The sequence below is a fragment of the Hyperoodon ampullatus genome (genome assembly GCF_949752795.1).
Source record: "Hyperoodon ampullatus genome assembly, chromosome: 20".
NCBI lineage: Eukaryota > Metazoa > Chordata > Mammalia > Artiodactyla > Ziphiidae > Hyperoodon > Hyperoodon ampullatus.
The window spans coordinates 30472852-30500088 of record NC_136933.1 but is presented as its reverse complement, the minus strand read 5'-3'; the positions used below and the strand labels follow the sequence as shown (position 1 = coordinate 30500088).

The 27237-nt window shown below is 44.7% G+C and overlaps 1 protein-coding gene and 1 long non-coding RNA gene across 2 annotated transcripts in view; both read left to right on the top strand.

Annotated features, from left to right (window-relative positions):
- Nucleotides 1-27237, top strand: part of MCPH1 (microcephalin 1) — a gene marked incomplete at its 5' end in the record, with an annotated part of 223245 nt that overhangs the window by 20085 nt on the left and 175923 nt on the right. Inside the window, 5 exons of the mRNA XM_079726550.1 lie at nt 3502-3589; nt 6825-6939; nt 8099-8242; nt 12051-12140; nt 13616-14356. Of these exons, the coding sequence (XP_079582676.1) occupies nt 3502-3589; nt 6825-6939; nt 8099-8242; nt 12051-12140; nt 13616-14356 (1178 nt within the window). The remainder of the gene's footprint in view (nt 1-3501; nt 3590-6824; nt 6940-8098; nt 8243-12050; nt 12141-13615; nt 14357-27237) is intronic.
- The window catches only part of LOC307068567, a 31053-nt gene continuing 18199 nt past the window's right edge, over nt 14384-27237 (top strand). The window contains exon 1 of the long non-coding RNA XR_013811459.1: nt 14384-14785. This is a non-coding gene — a long non-coding RNA (uncharacterized lncRNA). The remainder of the gene's footprint in view (nt 14786-27237) is intronic.

Genomic DNA, 27237 nt, shown 5'->3' with positions numbered 1-27237 from the left:
TATCTTTGCCTGCTTCAGAAGCATGAATTTTTTCATGCATTTTCTTTTAGGAGCTTTAGGTTTAGCTTTTGCGTTTAGTTCTATGATCTGTTTTGAGCTTTTTTTTTTTTCCTTGTTCTTTTTCGTGTGTGTGTACACGTATGGTGTAAGATAAAGAGCTCAACAGTGTTTGTCTTTCTACAAATTACTCATTATTCAGAAAATATTTTTGAGTGCTTGCTCTCTGCAGACATTGGGGTTACAGCTCTAACTAGACAGGCATGTTTACTGCCTCCCGGAACATACTTTTAGTGAGGAAGACAAGTTTTGTAAGGCCCTGGAGGGCACAGGAGGCCCCCTGGAGTGGGTTGCCCTGCTTAGGCAGAGTGCTTTTGGAGGGGACGGGGGGCTCTTGGAGTCAGCGGGGAGCTTTGAGGTGAGGCAAAAAAGACAGCAAAGGAGCTAGTCTTTCCCTGAACTGGGGGACTGTGTCCTGGGAGCAGAAGGTCTGGCCCGAGGCAGGACAACGCCGGAGGGTCAGTGGCTGGAGTCTAGTGAGAAAAGGAAGCTCTGGGACAGAGACCTGCTCCTTCAGGACCTGGGTGAGGGATTAGAATTTTACCCACATCTGTCTTAATCCTAGTACATTCCCTAAGCGTCAGAGCTACGTAAGGGGTTGCCTGCTAGATGGATTTGCTTGGATGAGTCATCTGGGTTTAAATACATCCAGAACTGAACTCATTCCTACCCGCTTCTAAACTCCATCTTCTGTCTTGGTCTGTGTTGCCGTTTTCCTGCCTGTTGTGTAAGCCAGAACCCTTTGAGTCGGGATGCTTAGTGTCCCATTGCTGTCCTGTTAGGAAGAGAGAGCTGGGTCCCACACACACCGCAGAGGAAATCAGCTCGTCTTACAAGGCTTACAGCGAAAACACTAGTCCCTTTTTATCCCCAGTTCCTGTTCTCTGGAGGCATCACCTTTCCACTCCTGCATCTCTTTCTAGAGCTCTGACTTACCTCCGGATTCCTCATTACTGTGGCTCCACTGTTGCCTTGATGTTCGTTTTCGGTGTTGTCTAATGACTTTTTGGTGTGGAGGTGAGGCTAGCTTTCCAACTAGCTGCCTTTGGGGGACACACCCCGACGTCCCCATGTACATGCATTTACCGCGTGCACATACTCTCCACCCCCACCCCCCATGATTCTTAATCCTCTCATTATTCCAGTGTACGCGATCAATTAAATCAGTAGTTTTATTGACGTTATTATGACTGTGAAAGTGGTTTTTAGCTGAATCTGAAAATGCACCACAAATACATTTTGTTTCCTGCACGTCTCTGTCCTGCCGGAGCTGGGCCTGGTGTCCTCAGTCCAGTGTGTCTTCGGTCCACGGCATCTGAGAACAGAACCCATCACCTCTGCTCTGCTGGAGGAGCGAGTGGGCTGCAGCAGTTAGGAGGAGAGCTGCTGCTCCTCAGACCCACCCGGGCCTCCCTGGAGGTGCGAGGAGAGGAACCTGGACCCTTCTGGTCGACCCACCGCCCCCAGCTGCAAGGCTGGGGTTCCCTGTTTGTTTCTCAGTCCCGCAGATTCTGTCTTACCTGCTCTTTACTTCTGTTGGTTTGTGTCCTTCTGTTTTCCTTTACTGTCATTTGATTGGGGTTTGGCGGGGGGAGGAGAGAGACATGTGCTCAGCCCATCAGATCTAACCAGAGGTCAGGCGTGCGCTGTTCTTATTCCTAAGTGTTGCTCGGTTATGGGTCCCCAGCCCAGCCCCACAGCTCTGCTGAAGTCTTTGGCATCTCCTACCCCACTAGCCCTGGATCGTCTTGGTGTCCCTGTCCTGGAACTCGTCCCTCACAGGGACCTGTCCAGGGCCCCTGACACCTTCTCGGGCCCTGGAGCCCTCAGGACAAGGGTGTCATCTTTGTCCCTGGTCTCCTGACTCCTGTTCATTCACTTCACTCACGCCGAATGCTAGATATTTTCCTGAAATTATCACCCTCTTCACTTCGCTGTGCTTTTGTCTCTGCTCTTCCTCCAGACAGAAGACCTGCGTCCTCCCAAGTCTGCATCCTCATCCGATTCAGCCTGGTGGTGGCCTCTGACCTGCAGCCTTTCCTGACCCTGTCCTGTCACCTGTGCTGTCTGGCTTCTGCTCCACCTTGCTGTTCTTCTCTTGTCCCAATAATTGTGCTGCCTTCCTTTTTTTTTTTTTTTTTTTACATTTATGAAAATTTCTTTCATGTCTGGCTTAATAGAAGACAGTTGCATTCTAATATCTGCTTCTGCATCTGGTGTATGGGGATGACTCGTGTCATTTAGCTTCAACTCCACCATGTGCTCTTGAGCGTGAGGAGTGGAACAGGCAGGGATTGTATTCTTATCCTGACAGCAGCAGTTTTGACCTCACGTCAGGCGTCTTCATGTTCACACTTTGAGATTCACAGCTGATGAGTGCTGTTGACATTTTGGTGTGTCATCTTCCAGACTTAAAGTGAGAAATACTTCACTGTACAATACCATACACATGCACATTTCATTCTTATTTTAGAGACCTTTCTGTATCATTAGGGATAGATTTGCCTCATTCTTTTTTTATTGCACTGTATTTTATTATATTTTCAGCTATTATTTGTGTACTAAATGTTGAACAGTAATAGTCTTATGAAACATAGTTGGAGATGGGGTTAGGGGCCTTATTTTAAAAAGACTTAGATTGGTGACATGATTTTGTAAACACAGGAGTGATTGATCTGGGTTATGGGGAGATGATGGGGAGATGAATAAAATGTTTTAAGATTAATGTTTCAGTATTATATGAATGAATCAGAAGAGGAGAAACCATAGGGAAGGAGCTCATTTAGAAAATCATTGTAATTGTTTAGATTTGAGCAGCTGAATGCTTAGGAGTGGGTAATGGTCGAGGGATTCCCAAGGCAGGTAGGGAGGTGAAGGGCGATGCAGGAGGGGAAATGGCAGATGTGAGGACAGATGGGCTGTGGAAGCAGGAGTACAGCTCAGGGTAGCTGGGGCCGCAGAGCTAGGTCTCCAGGTGATGGTGGTGCCTTGACAGGAGCACAGAGGAAGGAGAACTTGGTTTTGGAGGATAGATAAGCTTTCTGGCTTCAATTTCTTTAGGACCCTTCTAGCTCTAGATTATTCATTTTATGGCCTGTTTACTCTGAAATTGTGCATTTAATGGCATGTGCTTTATGAGTGCCACGCCGTGATCATTTTGGAGTGTTGCAGGTCTCAAATTATTGCATAAAAATTGTTCTTCCTGTACCTGCCTCTCACTTCTCTTCTGCTCTTACACTTAAAAACACCAAATAGAGAAGGTTTTGGAAAATTGAATTTGTATTGCCTTTTGTGTTTGGTAATAAATGTACTTATGTTAAAGGACATGTCTATTAGAATGACCTGTGTAGGGATTTCTTTCATTGCTAACTGACACGTGTGCAGATTTCATGCTGTGTGACTCTAATAGGAACGTGCTCATTACCGTTCGCTTTGGCCACACAGATGCAGGACAGCTGGAGCGCACATTGCAGAATCGCTGTTCCCTGCGGCTAATCCCAATGAGCGCCTACCAAGCCTAATGAAAAAAAAAGTAAGTACGGGACTTCAATGTGGACTCCGGCAGTCATCAATTTATTCATTTTTTTTCTGCCTAGAAAATAAAACTTTTAGAAGTATATTCAAGAGTTGTCTTAATATTGCTATTGGTGGTATTATGCTCCTCACACAGCATTTTTTAATGAGTTATAGAGCTTACTTTATCCCATGAATGCTTTGATGTAGTTTGTGATAAATGGAAGAGACTGTTTGCCCAAAGGAGAACTAAAAGTTGCCAAGAAACCAGCACCCTTTCAGGTGCTCTGGTAACTACCTCAGGATTCAGGTTGTTAACGTCTGTAGTAAAATACATTTGATCTGTTTGGCTGGAAAATCTCAAAAGTCTGAGGCAGAAATAGCCAAGTGTACACACTTATTTATTACAGAAAATCTGTGCAAATATAAAGATGCTGCTTTCCTTTGAGGTCTGGTTCACATTTGAACCACAACCCTTTTGGGTTTTTTTTATTTAAAAGTTTTAATTGATTTCTGTATCTGAGGGTAAACTGTTTACTGTGACACATCAGTCACTGTTGTCACGTGAGAATCCCTGTTGGAGAGGAGATGTACAGACTTTCTCCACACTGAGTGAGGCAGGGGAGAGCTGTAGATTAGGGAAGACATTCCCGTGGAGGTCTCCACATTTCCTGAAATAGTGAACCCCGTGTCCCCATCACATTTCATCTCGGACAGGCTGGCGCGCGCCCGCGCAGGGATGGGAACTCACGTGTCTCCATCCACATTGTGTCGGACGGTAGTGAGATGGAGCGTCTCGTGACTCTGCGATAGACCAGCAGCAGCTGGTAATACGTTGAGTGAACACAGATCAGGCATATTGCTCCTAATTTCCCTTCCCTGAAAATAAGCACTTTTCAGTTTGACTTGGGTCCTTGCTGATCAGATGGTCTTCAGCACATGTGCTTTGAGTGAACAAGGTTCTACTACGTTACGTGTACTGTTTGGTGGGTTGCTTTTTCTTCTTCACTTAACCGTGTGTTTTCATGTCAGTGTGTGTACGTGGCTCCACTTCCTTCTGCTTTGGGTTAAACAGCCTGAATGTGTCTTGGATTCATGCACCCTTAGATCATTGACGATTTTTACTAAGTATGTTGTTTGTGTGATGTATTTGAGTTTATTTCTGCAAGCGGAATATCTAGAAAGGGACTTACAGTTCCACCAGCAGTGTACAAGGGTACTTTTTCTTAACACTGACCGATGCTGGATGTCATTCGTCTTTGAAGTTTTTCCTCATCTGAAGCATGAATAATGTCTGCTCATACCCTTCACCACTTCAGGTTTTATTAGTCCCTGCGAGCACTCCCTTTCCTTCCTTTCTCCAAATGCAGTTGCAGATTCACCCTGACTCCAGACCTTATTCCTTTGGTCTTTGGGGAGGGTCTCTGCTTCGCTCCTCTCACTCTGCTGCCAGCCTGACCCTCTTGCTTGCTGTTCTTCAAACATACCACGTTTGTTTGTGTTTTAGAGCCATTGCATTGTCTGTCCCTCTGTCTGGAGCACACTTCCCCCCATCCATCCACAGACGGTTCTCTGACTTCCACAGGGCTTTGTACCGCTGGTCCTTTCTCACTAAGCGGCGGCTCACTCCCCTGTCTACAGTGGCAGGTCCTTCCCACCATGCCAGCCGTCCTGAGCCCCCGGCCTGCTTTTTCCTTATTATAGTACTTGTCCCTTGCTAACATACTGCAGAAGTGCGGGCAGCCAGACTCCCGCGAAGACCCCAGAACCCCGCGTGGCAGTGCTTCCGAGTCCACAGAGCGCATGCTGGTCCCCTGCCCCTGTTCTAACTGCATTACCTCTGCCAGCGACGGGGCCCTCCCACTGGTAATGGGCAGTGTTGACGAGCTTTGGGGGTATAAATGCCCCGAGCGCCAGGGGCCCATAGTTACAAAGCAACACTGTTAATTAGTGCCTTGCGTGCTGTCCAGGTACTTTGGTAAAAACAGTTCAGGCCAGCTCCAGGCCTGCTGGAACTAATCCTCCTGACACACATACGATGTAGTTTATTTATTTGTTATGTGTATTTTCTGTCACTCCTTCATAGAGTATAAGCTCCCTGATGCAAGGATCTTTCTTTGTTTCAAGACCAGTGACTGACACACAATAACATTTTTGTTAAATGATGAATGAATGCATTACTAGCAGAGCAGGGTGCTGAACAAGAGCACAGTGTAGCAGCAGCCTTGAATGGCTAAGAAGTTCTTCCTTTAGACTGGAACGCGTGTGAACACACTTGGGCTGGACGCCTAAAGAGACCTGGACAGAAGACACGCTTCCCTAGCGTCCTTCAGAGACCCTCAGGCGTAGGAGTAACCGTAGGTGAGGTCGGTGTCAAGCTCAGCTTCTGTATTTACGGTGACAGCCTGCCCAAATGGGCTCTTCCGCAGGGAACCTAGGAGCCGGCGGTGTACAAAGTGCTAGGAGATGTGAGGATGGTAGGGTGAGACGGTGACCCGGACATCACGTGTCCGAGGTTTCCTCCTTCCCTACACTTTGGACGTGTGGTCACAGGTTTTGTTTTTTTACTGGCTGAATGGAGTTGCTGTGATGTAAAAGACAGTAAGACAAGATTAAATAATGGTTCTCTTCTTTGGTGGTTATAAAATAATTACTTCTGTGTTTTATTACCGTGTCAGGACTTTTTAGGGAGGGGGGAGATAGACGTAAAAGTAGCAAAAAATAAGGAAAATGAGACTAATTTTGTTTAAGAATCTTCATGGAGGGCTTCCCTGGTGGCACAGTGGTTGAGAGTCCGCCTGCCGATGCAGGGGACACGGGTTCGTGCCCCGGTCCGGGAGGATCCCACGTGCCGCGGAGCGGCTGGGCCCGTGAACCATGGCCGCTGGGCCTGCGCGTCCAGAGCCTGTGCTCCGCAACGGGAGAGGCCACAACAGTGAGAGGCCAGCACCGCAAAAAACAAAACAAAACAAAAAAACAGTCTTCATGGAAACTAAGAATGCTGGGGTCCTGAAAATGCCTCAGAAAACATAGCTACTTAGTGTGTAGCTTTTTATTCAGTCTGAAAATTCTGTCCGTATCCTTACAGTTACAGGAAGAATAAACATTACAAATTCACATATAGTGAAGACATGTCTCTTTAAGTAGGTTGTATTATGGATGTTACACAAGACCCCAGGACTGTATGTGGAAGGGTTCTTCTCCTGTCTCACACAGTCGCAATACAGTATTGTTTTTATGTCCTTTTTGTACAGCGCAAGTGTATGCAGCCCAAAGATTTTATTCCTAAAACACCAGAAAATGATAAAAGACTGCAAAAGAAGTTTGAGAAAATGGCTAAAGAGCTGCAACGGCAGAAAACCACTCTGGGTAAGCTGAGAAATGTAGGTCAGTCCCTAGTGCTTGTGTCTGTGCTTCTGAAGCAGCAGACCTGAGCAGAACCTTCAGCCTGCACGGTGCTGCCCGGTGCCTTTCCAGAACGTTGGCTGGATCCTTTGTTCTTGCGCTCGGTCATCCCACTGCCTGATGAATCGAGCCTCTCGGTGCTGTGCTGGTGCCTCCCTGACAAATCCCGCATGACCGTCTGGTCTGCTGCCCCAGACAGACATGGAGTTCTCCTTGGCATCTGTCCGCCCTGATGCCTGTCACCTGCCTGGACCCCAGACCTGCTCTGAAGTGGTCTCCCAACTCCTCCTCTGCCCTCTTCGCCCAAGCCCGCAGCACCCCGTGTGGGTGTCTGGCAGCTCCTTGGCTGGCCTTCCAGCCGCTGTGTCCTTAGCCTCCACCTCCCTGCTTCAGTCAGAAGGGTGTACATCCGAGCTCACGTGGACGCCCCACCCGGGCTTTAACGGTCCTCAGTGTCGTCCTAAGGAAAAGATACTTAGGGTAGAATCCTGTACTGCACGTGTCCTACAGCCGACCACGTCCTATCTGATCTGCCTGTCCTGCAGCCTCACCTCAGCCCTGCCCCTGTATGCTGTCAGCCTTCATACTTCTGCCGTTTGGCCATCTTTCCTGCACCAGCCATAGTGTATTTGAAAAGAATTCAGCAAAATGGTAATGATAGATTTTTAAAAGTACTCTTTTTAGACCAAATTTATGTCTGAATTGTCTTTTAAAAACTACAACTATAAGGTATTAAAGATTCAACTAACATATGTCTGCATATTGCCAGAAGTGCAGTAAAAGTTGTGCAGGGCTAAGGGTTGCAAAGGAGAGGCTATTGAATGATTTGTGGTCTGCTCTTTAAGGGAGGCGGGGGACAGGTGGTCAGGGTCCTAAAGTTCTTTCATGACCTGCAAGGTGTGGATTCCAGGAAGCACACCACTGTTCACCCCACTGCTTCGTGGCTCAGGGATCCCCTGACCCCTTCCTGCCGCCGAGTTCACGTGCGGGTCTGTGTGTGTGTCTGTCAAAAGGGAAGAGGAACCCATGGAGTAGGGGACAGGGGTGTCCTTAAGAAGAATCATATTGTTGAAGGAGGAAGGCATGTTTTTGAGATTAAAACTGGATTTTTGTTTCTTTTCAGATAATGATGTTCCTGTTCTCTTGTTTGAATCAAATGGCTCCTTGGTGTACAGTCCCACAGTTAAAATGTGCAGTGGCCACCACAGTGCAATGGAGAAGAGACTGCAGGAGATGAAGGAGAAACGGGAGAATCTTTCCCCCACCTGTAAGTGACACTTCATACGATAGAAATTATGAAGTAGGTGAATAAATTGTGGAAAGGGTTTTTTTTTTTTCTTTACGTAGATATTTTAGGTAATTTAGATTATAATCATTTGTTTTACCTCTATCAGCATAGACTTTGTTGATATTTTCTTCCAGAAAATCTTATGCTTTATTAAGATTTTTAAAGAGTATATTGGGTATGTAGTATTCTCCAGGTTTAAAATCCTGTTGTTCCTTTGTTTCATATATTTGGGATTTTTCTTTTTTTTTTTAATTAATTGGGCCCCTCTTTTGAAAGAGTTTGCTTTAGATTAAGTATCTAATGCTTCAGTTTATGTTTTCCTTTATTTCTTCTACCTTGAAAGTTTTTAAGTAATACACAGGCACATTTTCATAAAGCGTTGACCAGTAGTAGTAGTGAACGTCCATCTTGATTCCCACCTCATTCTCTGCTCCTGGGTAACCCGTGTTTTATGTTGACGTGTTTTTCCAGATCTTTTTCAGTGGGTCACATGTCTGTGTATACATGAAAAAGATAAGCCTTCTGTATTTTTCTCTGTGGTGGTATAACTTTTCTTTACCTAAATTGGATCATGGCATACCTCTTATTTTCGGCTTTCTTTTTTTACCGAAAAGTGTATTGGTGTGGACCTACATCTTTTTATTTTTTTTATTTTTTAAAGATGTTGCATAGTAGTCTAGAGTTTTGATACTGAATCATCTGTCTGTTGGTGGATATTTTTCCATTTTTTCTTTCTATATATTTTTAAAATTTTTGGCCTCGCCATGCAGCTTGCGGGATCTTAGTTCCCCGATGAGGGAGGGGATTGAACCGCGGGCCCCAGGAGTCCTAGCCACTGGACCACCAGGGAATTCCCCCCATTTTTCTTTATTAGAAACAGCGCTGCAGTTTTTATTCTTTTTAAACTACACGGTATGGTGGTTCTTGTTTTTTATGTAACCGTTTTCCTCTCTGGACATAAGGCTTTCCCCCCAACTGTTTACTGTTATAACCCACACGCCAGTGGACGTGCTTCTATATGAATCTTTACGTTCCTCTGTATTTCATGTATCGCAATAATAATTCATAAAGGCAGAATTTAAAAATTTTGGTAGATATTGTCAGATTGCCCTTCAAAAAGTTTGTGCCATTTTACCCTTTGCCAGCTGTTTATAAGAACTGCAGTTTCACACCCTTGGGAAACTAGATTGAGTAAGATACACGAACTCTGTTGTTTGTCATAATCCAGTGACTTTTGAGAAACAGCAATATTACGTTTAAGGTAGACAAATCTGTTCTGTTTGTCTTTTCCTTCTGGCCTCTAGGATTCCTGTGATGCTTAGAACTCCTCCACCACATGGTTTCAAAATTGTTGTATTTTCTGCTATTACTTGTATGGTTTATTTTTAAGGTTAGTTGTTTCATCTGTCCTGAATTTGTATCTGTATATTTATGCAGTGGGCTTGTGTATCAGTTAAGGTTAGTTGTGGCCGCCGATAACGGATAAATGCAAAAACCAATGGCTGCACTTAGATAGAGTTGTGTTTCTCCGTCCTGCCAAAGAAAGAGGCAGGCAGGGTTCGGGGAGGCTGTTCTGTGGTGTCTTGGAGAGCAGGCTCCCGGCCTCCTGCCTGGCTTCCCCGGAGCCAGCTCCCTGCGAGCAGCCTCAACAGCTCCTGCGCTGCCGCTCTCTGCTGGCCAGGACGCAGTCCTGTGGTGCTTCCTGCTTGCAAGCTAAGTGCGGCCATGTGTGGACCAGGAGCTACAAAGGGAAAACACCACTCTGGATGAGCCAAGAAATACAATACAGTTCTTTGTGTTTGTACATCTAATTTAATCTGCCAGTTTAATTTAAAATGGGCAGTGGCATTCAGGATGGCATAGCTAAGGGGACTGCAGTAGTTTTAGCCTGGAAAGTAGGAAACAAAATACAAGTCACCTACAGGGCACTGCAAGCAAGACTGAAGTGTAGTCTTAACTAGGGTGTGTGTCTGCACTCATAAAACCAGGGTCTGTTGCAAGAGGCAGGTGGGAATGGCCATTGAGCTAGGTAACTAGCAGTGTGCCAGGGGACTGTCCAGATTGTTTCGACAAATCATTATATATGTGTGCGAACTAATTTGCCTTGAACTTTATTCCACTACTTTGCAGTGTTAATTCTGCTACATAACTGCCTCCCGCAGTTAAGTTTAAATTCAGCAGTCGAAAATGTTACCTGTGTGCTTACCTTACTTATCTCGGTTTATTCTCATTTTCTAATCGTTCGCCCAAGTTTTCTCAGAAGTGTATCCTTTTTAAGTCTCCTCAAAAAACATCTCTGGGGCTTCCCTGGTGGTGCAGTGGTTGAGAGTCTGCCTGCCGATGCAGGGGACATGGGTTCGTGCCCCGGTCCGGGAAGATCCCACATGCCGCAGAGCGGCTGGGCCCATGAGCCATGGCCGCTGAGCTTGCGCGTCTCGGAGCCTGTGCTCCGCAACCGGAGAGGCCACCACAGTGAGAGGCCTGCGTACGGCAAAAAAAAAAAAAAAAATCTGTAGGGCTTCCCTGGTGGCGCAGTGGTTGAGAGTCCGCCTGCTGATGCAGGGGATACGGGTTCGTGCCCCAGTCCGGGAAGATCCCACATGCCGCGGAGCAGCTGGGCCCGTGAGCCATGGCCGCTGAGCCTGTACATCCGGGGCCTGTGCTCCGCAATGGGAGAGGCCACAGCAGTGAGAGCCGCGTACCACACACACAAAAAAAATCTCTGGGGACTTCCCTGGTGGCGCAGTGGTTAAGAATCCGCCTGCCAATGCGGGGGACACGGGTTTGAGCCCTGGTCCAGGAAGATCCCACATGCCACGGAGCAACTAAGCCCGTGCACCACAGCTACTGAGCCTGTGCCCTAGAGCCCGCAAGCCACAACTACTGAGCCCGTGTGCCATAACTGCTGAAGCCCGTTTGCCTAGAGCCCGTGCTCCACAATGAGAAGCCACTGCAATGAAGAGTAGCCCGCGCACTGCAATGAAGAGTAGCCCCTGCTCGCTGCAACTAGAGAAAGCCTGCACGCAGCAATGAAGACCCAACGAGCCAAAACTAAAAAAAAAAAAAAAAAAAAAAAAAAAAATCTCTGACCGTGAGACCAAGATCTCTCTTGTCTCTGCTCTGTTGCATGCACAGCCTTTGAAGGTGACGCCTGTGGCCTCAGGTGTTGAATCGCTGATCTCCTGGATGTTTTTCTATGAAGCCCCTGCCCTCCGGATACTTGGGGCTGCATAGTTCTTTGTTGCTGGGGCCATCCTGTGCCTGGCAGAGTGATCCGCAGCATCCCTGGCCCGTGCCCACTAGATGCCAGCGGCGTGGCTCACCGTCCACCCCAGCTCCACCCATGATGTCCAGCAGCGTCTGCAGGCACCAGGCCGCCCCTGGTTGAGAAGCTCTGCTCTGGTCACAGAGGCAGCTGTCTGTGATCATCATGGAAAAGCCTTGATCGTCGGGCAGTGAGACTGATGGAAGGGTTCTCTTTACCCGTATCGAGCTTCTGCTTAGGGCTAGGCCGGCCGACTTTCCAAGAGCCCTTCCAACTTTTATTATCCTAGGATTCTGTGCTTTTTTTGTGGTATGATTTGTATAAATTATATTTTAATGATTCTCATCATCTGTAATAGATTTGAGTAAGAAGTCTAGAATAGCACGTATTAGGAATAAGTCCTGTGTGTGTGTGTGTGTGTGTCAGTGACACAAGAGTGGAATGAGTGGACCTAGTATTGGCTTCATCTCCTACCAGAGATCAGAGCTGTTATTTAATGAGGAGTTTTGGTTATGTTTTCAGCTTCCCAGATGGTTGAAGAGTCTGACGATAGCACTGTTCACTCTCTGTGTGAAGCATCCTTGAACCTTTCACATGATACTTTGTGCTCAGGTAAAATTATTTTTACAAAAGCTTCGTTTTGTGCATGGTTTATTCTTTAGTCTCTTTGGTGTGTATTGAAATTATTTGCCCACGTATCTTAAATAATCGCCATCTTTTTATTTCATAAAATAAATGCACATGTTGCCTATAAGTTGTAAACAAGTGACAACAGAGCTCAGTTTCATTGTTGGCTGTGCTGTGGGTGCTGCTCGCGTGTCTGTATCGCGTCTGATTCTCCCGTTAGCCCCGTGACACAGGCCCCGTTGTTGTCCCCCTCCTGCTGGTGAGAAAGCCCGGCCAGAGAGAAGTCAGACAGCTCGTAAGAGGTCACACCGTTTGTGAGCGGCTGACCCGGGCTTCGAAGTAGTCAGTCTGACTTCAGAATTTACTCTTATGCCGTGTCATGCTGCTTGCCAGCCTTTTGAAAAGTGAGCTAAGCTTATTCAGCTGCTAAAATTAAACATGTCCTATGTTTCCAGCTGCTGACTTAGAGACACGTGGCACCACCCGCCCGCTGGGCTTCTCTCTGCTCCCTGGGGGCTGCCCCTCTCCTCCCTCTTTAAAAGTAGAGCCTTAGTGGTGTCAGTCAGTAAGTTAAGACACCTCTGTTGCCTCTGGTGTGGAGTTTCTATAAACTGGGGGGCCTCCATCTGTTCAGCAAGCGCCGAGCCCCTATCAGAGGAGCCAGTGCTGGGCCAGCGGCTCCAGATTCCAGAAAGCAGTGTCTGTGCTGGGGGCTTCTAGGCTAGGGAGGGGGGCAGATGGGAGTATAAGCACAGGGCGGTGACACACATGCTCTTAAAGGTTTGGGTGGAATTCTGTGTAGCAGAGGAGGACGTGCGCGACCAGAGCTGGTGAAGTCTGGGAGGATTTGCAGAGGTCCTGACGTCCGAGGTGGGTTTCGAAGGAAGGGTAGTGTTTATCCAGGTTAGAGCGTGGAGCAGGGGGAGTGCACACGCAGCTTTCGGGAGCCGGGCAGAGCTCCGCGTTACCCTCAAGAAACGTGTGGGAAGATGCGTGGAGAGCCAGAGCCCCGAGACGTGCCAGGCGGCTCCTGGAATATGAATACAGAGTGAGGCCTCCGGCAGGCAGCAGGGGTCTGGGCAGCCGAGTTCATCGTGGTCGACTGGAGCCTGAACGCAGTGGTCCTTCCTTCTAGGACTGCTGGCCTCCTCGAGGCTCAGTGACGGGGTGTGGACGCTCTCTTCGTGGAGCAAGGCACCCGGGCGTGTGAACATCCAGAGCGCCACTCCCTCTCCGACCCCATCTTGGTCCACGCCCACGGGGAAGCCCGGGTCCCCTGGTTAGAAACGCTGGCCGGGAGGGTGTTCTCACCTGTCGTGAGAAGCGGGCGTGGGTGATGGCCTTCTGAGGCAGGGACTGTGCTTAGGAAGGGCCGCTTTATCACGTTATGGGCGGACTGAGAGTTAGTCTTCTAATACTGTAAACCGTTAACAAGTCGACTCCTTATTAATGTTTTCCAGAGGACTCCTTTGCTGGTGTTCTCCGCTTGTCTTTTGAAGATCTTTGTGGGAGCTCTGGATGTGGGACTCAGCAGAGGAAATTGGGAGGATTCCTTGAGGAAAGTAAAAGCGCTGCGTGTGCTTCCTCGGCTGTGCTGAAAACGATCAGTGTCCGTCCGCCAGCATCCCCCGGCTCCCTTGGTCAGTTAACCCGTCACCAATCCCCCGGCAGTCTTTCCAGGGGAGACAGCCACCGGCAGAGGGGTGCTGCGGGCCAAGTCATCACCCCCGACGCGAAGCCAGCGCGGGAGCTGGCTGAGGGGGTGTTTGATGAGAAGAGGGGCCTGTCTCCTACGCCATCTGTAACAAAGGAGCCCCCCGGGAGCCCTTCATGTCCCCAGAGCCCCTCAGCCACGCGAAGAAGGGTGTCGGCGATCTCCAGTCCACCCCCGGAGGAGAGACTGAGCAAGAGGCGGTCCCTCAGGTGGCCCCCCGTGCTCCGGCTGCAGCCGGAGAACAGCCCGAAGTGCGCGAGCAGCTCTGCCGTGGAGGCTCTGGGCCGCGGGGAGTCCTCGTACGATGACTACTTTTCTCCCGATAATCTCAAGGAGAGGAACTCGGAGAGCCTCCTTGCCGGGGTGCAGCCGCCCGCCGGCCATGCCCCGCTCCACTGTGTGAGGAGCCTTTCCAGGAGAGAGAGGACCAGCCTCCTGGGAAGGGCTGACTTCTCCTGCCTCGGCAGAAGCCCCAGGTCAGCCGGTGGTACCGACTCAGCAGTGAAGGCTGGCTTCCGTCTCCAGAAGCCTGCAAACTGCAGAGCTGATCCGGGCTTGAGCAGCGTGACTTCTAAGGAGACGCCTGCTGCCGAAGGGACCCCAGGGGACTGTCCCCGGGCCGAGGCTCAGAGACCGGGAGACGCCTGCCCGGGCGGGAGTGACTCTCCCCATACCCTCGACGGACTCACTCCTCAGAAGGGAAGTCGAGGTGATTTTACTCCTTTGAAAGGAAGCAATAAAGAAGTGAAAGGATGGGTTGACATAAAAAGCACACAGAAAGAAGATACTCCTTCTAAGATGGTGAATTCCCCTGAAGGTGAAGCACAAAGTGATGATAAGCTAAACTTTGTAGGCGACTGTGATGTGGAAAAGTCTACAGAGGCAAGGGAAGAGTTCCCCCGAGGATGTAGTGAAAGTATGTGAATCTCCTTTTACCAGTCTCTCCACTATAAGAATATGTAGTAGTGCGTCCATCTTCCACGTTTATCACAACTTTTTCATAATCAAAATTTCCTTTTTTCCCTTTTTTTAAACTTTAAAGAATGTATGTTTGATATTTACAGCGATAAATTCCTTAACTTCTTGAGGAATAGATGGCTAACTGCCCCTTGGAGCTTCTAGGTTCCTTGGTCAGACCTGTTATCAGGAGTACATTTCTCTAAGTCTTATAAGTGCAAAGAAAAAGTGATGTCTGGATGTCTTGTGTGAGTAATGGACTAGAGTGAGTGCTTTTCCCTTTCAGTGCAGCCTGTCACTGCAGCATCGCTGTGCAAAGAGGCACGCGAGTGGAGGTCTTTTAAAACTATCAGTTTGTAATGGTGAGACTGTTTATTTTAGAAGGGAAATTGAGGAGTGTAAGCCATTCATTCTGTTAAGAAAAGATAAATAAATGTGGAAATAAGTTATCAATATTTATTTTTGAAGAAACTGGGCAATTTAGCTATGAAGAAATTTTTTAAGTATTTTGTTTAAGTAACTAGTTCATTGTAACAGGCCTTATTAGATTTCTCTTTGCTTTAAGCATGTCATTTAAATAGATATATTCCTATCTGTAATTTAATAGTAACCATAGTAATGAACTATGTCATTATAGCAAAAGTAGCAACAATTTTGCACTTTCTGATTATAAGCACAGACAGGTTTCAGCAATCAAAAGTGAAGAAATCTTGAACTTAAACCATCTTCACCTAAAGATTGGGTTAAAATTTCGATGAGGCCAAGTTTATTCTTCATTATTTCTCTATTCCTTGAATCATTTTAACCACCCTTTTCAAGTTGGAGAAGTTTTATGGATTGAAATATAATCACAGATGTATTGCATATCTTTTCCTTGCGTATGAACTCCCTAAAATCATCTCAGAAAAAGAATTTAATTTGTATATCATTAAACTTCTTTTTATGTCTGAGCTTTCTGATATATATAAAACTTTATTATATATTTATAAAATATATAAAATGTGACATAAAACTATATTTTACGTTCCATTAGGGTTAGTATGTGTTTTCAAAATATTTATTTTAAAATCATGTCAAGCCTAAAATTAATATAAAATAGTGGGTGTATGGAATTATTTTGGTAGCTAAGACTATCCTGTTCTTGAAGCTTACATTCTGGTTCTTCTCAGTTTTCATCTTGTGTATTCTTTCAGCTTTTGAATAATGCTTAATGACGTGCAAGCATAAGTCAAGTAAAAAAAAAAAAAAAAATCTGCTTCCAGGTGGTGTGAGCACCCGACAGCCCCAGCGTCGTGCACAGTGTGATGGTCCTGCTCTGGGGCTCACCGCCACGTCCAGGGCCCTGAGGGGTCTGGGGCACGTGTGGTGAGGGATCACGGGCTGCAGGCAGGGCCCTGGCGTAACTGAATCTCAGAGACGGAATCAGATATTCTGTGTGCCCTAACGTAAGGACATGTAGTATCGCCTTGTTTTACGTCATCCCAAGAGAGAGAAAATCATTGAATTTAGGACAGGAAAAGACTTACCTATTGTCTAGCCTAAACCTAGCCTTTGTTTTATGGTGGTAAAATCAAGACCCACCGATGTCTTAGGTGGTCCACAGTCAGCCCACCTGGCATCCCACCTCTCTCTGGGACACCCCCAGGTAAAAGCACATGGCCTGCGGGCTACCTTAGACATTCGTAGATGCCGAAGTTGCGAAGCGGTGAAGCCCACTCTGTACTCCAAGCTGTACCTCACCAAATCTTTTATGTTGCAATAAAAGTCTTTTTTCAATTTCTGTTTCCGTTCACTTTTACTCATCGCCCTTGTCAGTGTCTAAGGTAGATCGTGTGCAGCAAAGGTTGTGAGAAGAGGTTACAAAGACAGTGATAAACGTGAACAGAAGAAGAATGGAGGGAGAAACTTCTGATTTTTAGAAAAACAATAACCTTTGAAATCATATTAACCAATAATTGTTTTCTTTCTAAGCTTTTCATTCTCTAGTTTCATAAAAGTACACAAATACATGCTCATTGTAAGAGAAGCTGCTAAAAAGGGTAAAATCATCCTGTCCTCCTCTCCTCATCTACCCCTTTTCGTTAGTTCATTTAACAGGGTTTTGTGCACCTGTTGTGTCCCAGGGTCCCTTCTAGTTCCCAGGTAGACGGCAGAGAAGGAGGCAGCGCCCCCGCCCCACCAGGGGTTGCATTCTAGTGAGGAGGAGGGGACAGCAAGTGTACGTCAGCATCATGCCAGGTAGCACGCCGCGTGAGACAAGTGTGCTGGTTAGGTTAGGGAAGGCCTCTTGGAGGAGGTGACGTTGGGTCACAGGCCTGGGCATGGGAGAAGAGGTACCTTGTGGCTGGGGATCATGTTTCAGCCTGAGGAAACAGCAAGTGCAAATGTCCTGAGGTAGAAAATGCCCACAAGCGCCGCACAGAAGCCACCATAGCGACAGCTCTCTGGGCTGAGGGAGACCGGGAGGAAGTGCAGTCAGAGGCCCCGACAAGCCTGGGGTGGCTTTGTTTTGTTTTCAAGTGTGATGAGGAGCCACTGGCGGGTTTTAAGCAAGGAGTAACCAGTTGTGATTTTTGTTTTGGACGTAACCCTGGGAGTGTCTGCTAGAGGCAGTCTGCCAGCAGTTGTGTTTCCTTCCAGACGTGTGTGTGTGTGTGTGTGTGTGTGTGTGTACAAGCACACAAGTGCAAGATGATGTTTTAGGGGGATTTTATCACATGTAGAATTACATTATCCTGTTGCCTTAAAATCTGGGTTTTGAAAAATACGTTTCCATATCAGTATCAACAGAGCAATAGATCTACCTCATTTTAAAATATGTTTCAGGAGTCAATGAAATTTTTCTGTAATGAATCAGATAGTATTTTAGATTTTGTGGGCCAGGAGGCAAAATCAAGGTACATAGGTAGTTATACAATGAGAAAAAGACATTTTTACAAATTTTTTATCGGCTAAACTGAAAGTTGAGTACAACTTTTTTGTAATACAAGTCTAATGAGAGTAGAATTCTACTTTGGGGGAGGAATAACTTAACTGGGGTTCAGATTGAGTGATCTCATCAGAATTGATAGCAAATGTTTATTAAGGCTGACGTGTAATAAGATTTTACGTATTTCACCTTTGAAAATGCCGTTTCACACCGATAGGCTACCACTTCCGAAGCAGACGGTTTTCATCGAGCACATGTTGCCTAGGAAAGATCTACAGGCTTTTATTAGAGTGTCCCCTGCCTGTGCCCTGTAGCAGGTCCTCCTGGAGCAGGTGAAGCTCCTCCACTGTGCAGTCGTGTGGGTTTTGAGTAAATCCTCTTTGTTCTTGCCTCAAGGTCTGTAAAAGGTCTGTTGCTGGAACTGGAGCTTGCTTGTGGGAGATACATCCACATCAAATTAGCACGACAATGGAGATCTTCTTGTTTTAACTTATGGCACCGCAGGACAGGAAGTATGTAAAGCTGCTAGATGTCACTTACGTGGAAATGGCTTTCCACCCCCTGTGGCATTGCTGACCACAGCTCTTCAGAGGCCCACCTGAGGTCGGTTTTCACTGTCAACTAGATAAAGCCGATTCATCATCCTGAATTAGCGCACAGCTTGGCCGTTGCTCGTTTCTCAGTAACAAAGGTGGCTGGAGTGGTCCCACGGGTGCCGCGTGGCCACCGGCAGGAGCAAAAGGAAATCCTTTCCACGCCCACGCCCTCACTCTGGTCCCTTGGTCTGAGAGAGGCTTTGCTGTGGATGATGGAATTGCATGTCAGCACAGACACGTGCCTTATCTAAACAAGTTTGGCCACGTCCAATTATTAGGTTCTCTTTGATGAATAGTAGTCGCCAGTAGAGGTTGATGAAGGCTAGTTTGCCCTCTTCTGCAAGCTCTGTCTACCAGCTCTTATTGAAAGCAGGTCTCCAGACACGCAGATATTATAAAACATTATTGGCATGCAGATGGGGAACTGTCCACAAATCAGACCTATAAGCTGAAGTCCCAGATCTTGTCCTTTAAGTTAACTGTACCTGATCTGAAAGGTTTAGTAGAGGCAGACGGGATTCTCGGGGCTCATTTCTGGAAACTGGGCAGCATCACGCCACTAGATAACCCTCAGCCCTGCAGTTTCTTATAGGACCATTTAGGGACCAAGTCTTGGATATGACCCCTAGGTACCAGCTATGGCACATGCCCTACACATATGTGGTTAGGAGGGCCCTGTGATATTTTAGCCAATCCATGAATTTAACTGAGAAACATTCCTGGCATCCATTACTCTGATTAACAAGCCAGTGCTATCACCAGTCACCACTCATTTCTTTCATCCATTTTGCCAGTTAACAAAGCATCTAGTGTTGGGCGGGAGGGTTTATAGGAGTTGTCTCTAAAGTGGGATGTTTCTGTGAGCTCACTACTTCTGGCCGGGGTGTCTTGATAGAGAAGCACTAGCACACATACTTCATGTCATACAGTCTGTGATGAAATGTGCTAACTTACAGCCTTCACGACGCTGTGTTGCTCTGTCTTAGTGCACTAATCCTTGGGACAGAAATGGCAGGAGGGGTCTGTGCTGGCTTTGGTGGGTTTGTTGGTGGTCACTGCCTGTGTCTCTGAGTTGGGAAGGATGATGAGGCTTGGTCTTGGCTTTGAAGGACAAGGTGACATGAATAGTAGTGTCTGCTTAGAGAAGTGATTAACATGCTTCAGTAGGGGGTTTATCTGGATTATCACTTTAATTGGTGGAGAATTATAGGCAAAAATGCTATAGTAATTGTCTGTAGAAGGTATTTTGTATATTTCTTCATTTGTAACCCCAGGCAGGGAATTGCTTTTATAATTTCAGATTTGTTTTGCAGCCTTTTGAGAAAGTGATAATCTTATTTTGATGTAATTGGTACATCTCACTGAAGTCATCAGCAGATATACCATTTTCAATTGAATTAATTAAAAATATTTCATACATGTTTTACGAAAACAAAGCCCAGCAAATTATAGGCACTTAGATATTCTTATTCAATGTAGAATATTTTGCGTATTCTGAATATTTCTGCATTTAAGAGAAAGTATGATGTACTGTTGTACCAAGTAGGTAGGCATACGTGTACCTGTCTTCCTTAAGTATTTAAAATGGAAGATTAATTATTTGTACTTCTGGATAATTCAAGTAAAATACAAATATATTCAGAAGAGTGTTTCTCCACACCCTCTTCTCCAGAAACTGCCAGTCCACTCACTGGAGGTAAGAAATCCTAACAGCTTGACGTAGGTTACTCAACCTATGTGGCTACAAGGAGGATATTAGAACCCACAGGTTATTTGCTTGATCTGTTTATTTGTATATTTATTCATTTATGCACTGATCACCTATGGCCAACACATAAGCACAAGGGGAGTTAATGATGTAAAGCTCCGTCCCTTTTCCTTCAGGAGCTTAGACATGCAGGGAAGATGTAGTCAAGTTAATCCATACACGAGGATCAGGCCATTCAAAAGATAGAGAGATGACCCCCAATGGGAGAGGTTATATGGTATTAAAACTGATACGTATTTAAAATCCTGATTTTAATTATCTCTACAATGATTATGAAGGAAAAGATTCCACATCATCTTTTGAAGATCGTTAGATTTTTGTTTACTTGATTAACAAAGTGAACTTGATATTTTAGCAGATGAATGTGTGTGTGTGTGTGTATTCTCTTGTCAGCTGAGTATTGCGTGTATAGAACTTGTGAACTGGCACATATCCAAATCCCAAAAGTATACGTGGAAAGGATTTTTCCTGGGTGTCTTTCCACAGTCTTAAAATTCTGCATTCTACATCGTTCTTAAATAATTCATTATTCAGATTTTAGGAGCTCAGAAGAAATTTCCCACTGGGACCGTGTTAACATTTTCTATTGACTAGTATACGCCTTTATTGTTTTGTTTTTTTCTTTACATCTTTATTGGAGTATAATTGCTTTACAATGCTGTGTTAGTTTCTGCTTTATAACAAAGTGAATCAGTTATACATATACATATGTTCCCAAATCTCTTCCCTCTTGCGTCTCCCTCCCTCCCACCCTCCCTATCCCACCCCTCCAGGCGGTCACAAAGCACCAAGCTGATCTCCCTGTGCTATGCGGCTGCTTCCCACTAGCTATCTATTTTACGTTTGGTAGTGTATATACGTCCATGCCACCCTCTCACTTCACCCCACCTTCCCCTTCCCCTTTCCCGTGCCTCAGGTTCATTCTCTATGTCTGCATCTTTATTCCTGTCCTGCCCCTAGGTTCTTCAGAACCTTCTTTTTTTAGATTCCATATATATGTGTTAGCATACGGTATTTGTTTTTCTTTCTGACTTACTTCACTCTGTATGATAGTCTCTAGGTCCATCCACCTCACTACAAATAACTCAATTTCATTTCTTTTTATGGCGGAGTAGTATTCTGTTGTATATAATATGTGCCACATCTTCTTTATCCATTCATCTGTCGATGGACACTTAGGTTGCTTCCACGTCCTGGCTGTTGTAAATAGAGCTGCAATGAACATTGTCGTACATGCTTCTTTTTGAATTATGGTTTTCTCGGGGTATTTGCCCAGTAGTGGGATTGCTGGGTCATATGGTAGCTCTATTTTTAGTTTTTTGAGGAACCTCCATACTGTTCTCCATAGTGGCTGTATCAATTTACATTCCCACCAACAGTGCAAGAGGGTTCCCTTTTCTCCACACCCTCTCCAGCATTTACTGTTTCTAAATTTTGTGATGATGGCCATTCTGACTGGTATGCTGATACCTCATTGTAGTTTTGATTTGCATTTCTCTAGTGATTAGTGATGTTGAGCATCCTTTCATGTGTTTGTTGGCAATCTGTATATCTTTGGAGAAATGTCTATTTAGGTCTTCCGCCCATTTTTGAATTGGGTTGTACGTTTTTTTGATATTGAGCTGCATAAGCTGCCCGTATATTTTGGAGATTAATCCTTTGTCCGTTGCTTCGTTTGCAAATATTTTCTCCCATTCTGAGGGTTCTCTTTTCATCTTATTTATGGTTTCCTTTGCTGTGCAAAAGCTTTTAAGTTTCATTAGGTCCCATCTGTTTATTTTTGTTTTTATTTCCGTTTCTCTAGGAAGTGGGTCAGAAAGGATCTTGCTGTGATATATGTCGTAGAGTGTTCTGCCTATATTTTCCTCTAAGAGTTTTATATTTTCTGGCCTTACATTTAGGTCTTTAAACTCTTTTGAGTTTATTTTTGTGTATGGTGTTAGGGAGTGTTCTAATTTCATTCTTTGACATGTGGCTGTCCAGTTTTCCCATACCACTTATTGAAGAGGCTGTCTTATCTCCATTGTATATTCTTGCCTCCTTTATCAAAAATAAGTTGACCATATGTGTGTGGTTTCCATTGACCTATATTTCTGTATTTGTGCCAGCACCATACTGTCTTCATTACTATAGCTTTGTAGTATAGTCTGAAGTCCGGGAGCCTGATTCCTCCAGCTCTGTTTTTCTTTCTAGGATTGCTTTGGCTATTCGGGGTCTTTTGTGTCTCCATACAAATTGTGAAATTTTTTGTTCTAGTTCTGTGAAAAATGCTATTGGTAGTTTGATAGGGATTGCACTGAATCTGTAGATTGCTTTGGGTAGTGGAGTCATTTTCACAATGTTGATTCTTCCAATCCAAAACACGGTATATCTCTCCATCTGTTTGTATCATCTTTGATTTCTTTCATCAGTGTCTTCTAGTTTTCTGCATACAGGTCTTTTGTCTCCTTAGGTAGGTTTATTCCTAGGTGTTTTTTTCTTTTTGTTGCAGTGGTAAATGGGAGTGTTTCCTTAATTTCTCTTTCAGATTTTTCATCATTAGTGTATAGGAATGCAGAAGATTTCTGTGCATTAATTTTATATCCTGCTACTTTACCAAATGGATTGATTAGCTCTAGTAGTTTTCTGGTACCATCTTTGAGATACTCTATGTATAGTATCATGTCATCTGCAAACAGTGACAGTTTTACTTCTTTTCCGATTTGGATTCCTTTTATTTCTTTTTCTTCTCTGATTGCTGTGGCTAAAACTTCCAAAACTATGTTGAATAAGAGTGGTGAGAGTGGGCAACCTTGCTTTATTCTTGATCTTAGAGGAAATGGTTTCAGGTTTTCACCATTGAGAACGATGTTGGCTGTCAGTTTGTCATATATGGCCTTTATTATGTTGAGGTAAGTTTCCTCTATGCCTACTTTCTGGAGAGTTTTTTTTTTTCTTTTTTTGCGGTACACGGGCCTCTCCCGTTGCGGAGCACAGGCTCCGGACACGCAGGCTCAGCGGCCATGGCTCACGGCCCTAGCCGCTCCGTGGCATGTAGGATCTTCCCAGACCAGGGCACGAACCCGTGTCCCCTGCATCAGCAGGTGGACTCTCAACTACTGCGCCACCAGGGAAGCCCTCTGGAGAGTTTTTATCATAAATGGGTGTTGAATTTTGTCGAAAGCTTTCTCTGCATCTATTGAGATGATCATATGGTTTTTCTCCTTCGATTTGTTAATATGGTTTATCACATTGATTGATTTGCATATATTGAAGAATCCTTACATTCCTGAGATAAACCCCACTTGATCATGGTGTATGTCCCTTTTAATGTGCTGTTGGATTCTGTTTGCTAGTATTTTGTTGAGGATTTTTGCATCTATGTTCATCAGTGATATTGGCCTGTAGTTTTCTTTTTTTGTGACATCTTTGGTTTTGGTATCAGGGTGATTGTGGCCTTGTAGAATGACTTTGGAGTGTTCCTCCCTCTGCTATATTATGGAAGAGCTTAGAAGCATAGGTGTTAGCTCTTCTCTAAATGTTTGATGGAATTCACCTGTGACTCCATCTGGTCCTGGACTTTTGTTTGTTATAAGATTTTTAATCAGAGTTTCAATTTCAGTACTTGTGATTGGTCTGTTCATATTTTCTGTTTCTTCCTGGTTCAGTCTCGGGAGGTTGTGCTTTTCTAAGAATTTGTCCATTTCTTCCAGGTTGTCCATTTTATTGGCATAGAGTTTCTTGTAGTAATCCCTCATGGTTCTTTGTTTTTCTGTAGTGTCAGTTGTTACTTCTCCTTTTTCATTTCTAATTCTGTTGATTTGAGTCTTCTGTTTTTCTTGATGAGTCTGGCTAATGTTTTATCAATTTTGTCTATCTTCTCAAAGAACCAGCTTTTAGTTTTATTGATCTTAGCTATTGTTTCCTTCATTTATTTTTCATTTATTTCCGATCTGATCTTTATGATTTCTTTCCTTCTGCTAATTTTGTGGGGTTTTTGTTCTTCCTTCTCTAATTGCTTTAGGTGTAAGGTTAGGTTGTTTATTTGAGATGTATCTTGTTTCTTGAGGTAGGATTGTATTGCTATAAACTTCCCTCTTAGAACTGCTTTTGCTGCATCCCATAGGTTTTTGGTCATTGTGTTTTTATTGTCATTTGTTTCTAGGTAACTTTTGACTTCCTCTTTGATTTCTTCAGTGATCTCTTGTTATTTAGTAGTGTATTGATTAGCCTCCATATGTTTGTATTTTTCACAGATTTTTGCCTGTAATTGATATCTAGTCTCATAGCGTTGTGGTTGGAAAAGATACTTGATACGTTTTCAATTTTCTTAAATTTACCAAGGCTTGATTTGTGACTCAAGATATGATCTATCCTGGAGAATGTTCCATGAGCACTTGAGAAGAAAGTGTATTCTGTTGTTTTTGGATGGAATGTTCTATAAATATCAATTAAGTCCATCTTGTTTAATGTATCATTTTAAGCTTGTATTTCCTTATTTATTTTCATTTTGGATGATCTGTCCATTGGTCAAAGTGGGGTGTTAAAGTCCCCAACTGTGATTGTGTTACTGTCGATTACCCCTTTTATGGCTGTTAGCATTTGCCTTATGTATTGAGGTACTCCTGTGTTTGGTACATAAATAGTTACATTTGTTATATCTTCTTCTTGGATTGATCCCTTGATCATTATGTAGTGTCCTACTTTGTCTCTTGTAATAGTCTTTATTTTAAAGTCTATTTTGTCTGATATGAGAATCGCTACTCCATCTTTCTTTTCATTTCAATTTGCATGGAATATCTTTTTCCATCCCCTTACTTTCAGTCTGTATGTGTCCCTAGGTCTGAAGTGGGTCTCTTGTAGACAGCATATATACAGGTCTTGTTTTTATATCCCTTCAGCCAGTCTGTGTCTTTTGGTTGGAGCATTTAAACCATTTACATTTAAGGTAGTTATCGGTATGTGTGTTCCTATTACCATTTTCTTAATTGTTTTGCATTTGTTATTGTAGGTCTTTTCCTTCTCCTTTGTTTCCTGCCTAGAGAAGTTCCTTTAGCATTTGTTGTAAAGCTGGTTTGGTGGTGATGACTTCTCTTAACTTTTGCTTGTCTGTAAAGGTTTTAAGTCCTCCATCGAATCTGAATGAGATCCTTGCTGGGTAGAGTATAATCTTGGTTGCAGGTTTTTCTCCTTCATCGCTTTAAATATGTCTTGCCACTCCCTTCTGGCTTGTAGAGTTTCTGCTGAAAGATCAGCTGTTAACCTGATGGGGATTCCCTTGTATGTTATTTGTTGCTTTTCTCTTGCCGCTTTTAATATATTTTCTTTGTATTTAATTTTTGATAGTTTGATTAATATGTGTCTTGGAGTGTTTCTCCTTGCAGTTATCCTGTATGGGACTCTCTGTGCTTCCTGGACTTGACTGACTATTTCCTTTCCCATATTAGGGAAGTTTTCAACTATAATCTCTCCAAATATTTTCTCAGTCCCTTTTTTTCCTCTTCTTCTTCTGAGACCCGTATAATTCGAATGTTGGTGCATTTAATGTTGTCCCAGAGGTCTCTGAGACTGTCCTCAATTCCTTTCATTCTCTTTTCTTTATTCTGCTCTGTGGTAGTTATTTCCACTATTCTATCTTCCAGGTCACTTATCCGTTCTTCTGCCTCAGTTATTCTGCTTTTGATTCCTTCTAGAGAATTTTAAATTTCACTTATTGTGTTGTTCATCATTGTTTGTTTGCTCTGTAGTTCTTCTACATCCTTGTTAAAAGTTTCTTGTATTTTCTCCATTCTATTTCCAAGATTTTGGATCATCTTTACTATCATTACTCCGAATTCTTTTTCAGATAGACTGCCTATTTCCTCTTTATTTGTTTGGTCTGGTGGGTTTTTACTTTGCTCCTTCATCTGCTGTGTATTTCTCTGTCTTTTCATTTTGCTTATCTTACTGTGTTTGGGGTCTCCTTTTCACAGGCTGCAGGTTCGTAGTTCCCGTTGTTTTTGGTGTCTGCCCCCAGTGGCTAAGGTTGGTTCAGTGGGTTTTGTAGGCTTTCTGGTGCAGGGGTCTAGTGCCTGTGTTCTGGTGGATGAGGCTGGATCTTGTCTTTCTGGTGGGCAGGACCGCGTCCGGTGGTGTGTTTTGGGGTGTCTGTGACCTTCTTATGATTTTAGGCAGCCTCTCTGCTAATGGGTGGGGTTGTGTTCCTGTCTTGCTAGTTGTTTGGCATAGGGTGTCCAGCACTGTAGGTTGCTGGTCGTTGAGTGGAGCTGGGTCTTAGCGTTGAGATGGAGATCTGTAGGAGAGCTTTCACTGTATGATGTTACGTGGGGCTGGGAGGTCTCTGGTGGACCCATGTCCTGAACTCGGCTCTCCCACCTCAGAGGCTCAGGCCTGACACCCGGCTGGAGCACGAAGACCCTGCCAGCCACACAGCTTTGGGAAGTCTGAGGTCTTCTGCCGGCGTTCAGTAGGTGTTCTGTAGGAGTTGTTCCACATGTAGATGTGTTTCTGATGTATTTGTGGGGAGGAAGGTGATCTCCACGTCTTACTCCTCTGCCATCTTGAAGCTATGTTCCCTCATCTTCATGGACCAAGTTTCTCTTAATAAATTTAATGGTTTTCTCAACCATATGTTCTCATGCTGCCTTCGCCTGGTTCTGCCTCCAGAGAGATCTTCCCTTAGCATCAAAAGTATCTCTTAATCCTGCTCATTTCCATTGGGTGAGGGAAGGTGGTGATTTAACTAATTGACTCTGAGAGGCGAGTGAGTTCACTTTCTCACCTTGATGTATCAGTATTTGATGATATTGATGACCCAGATAAATTTCTAAATGGTGAAAATTCAGGCAACATAACAATGATAAACAGCCTGGGGTTGTGAAGTTCTTTTTCGAAAATGGAGGCAGTGAATCACTTATATAATGAAGAATGAAAATGAGGGGAGAGAAAAGAGTCTAGGATCTATGACTGGTCCTGGACGGTTGATAACACTCATCACCCTGGGATATGTTGAAGGAAGAACAGCTACGGGGTGGACCGTGGCACGTCAGCTGAAATGTCTCGGAGCGGGGCATTCATGATAGATGTCCGTTAGGTGGTTGGCTTTATCAAGTTGCACCTCAGGTGGGAGGTCTTAGCAA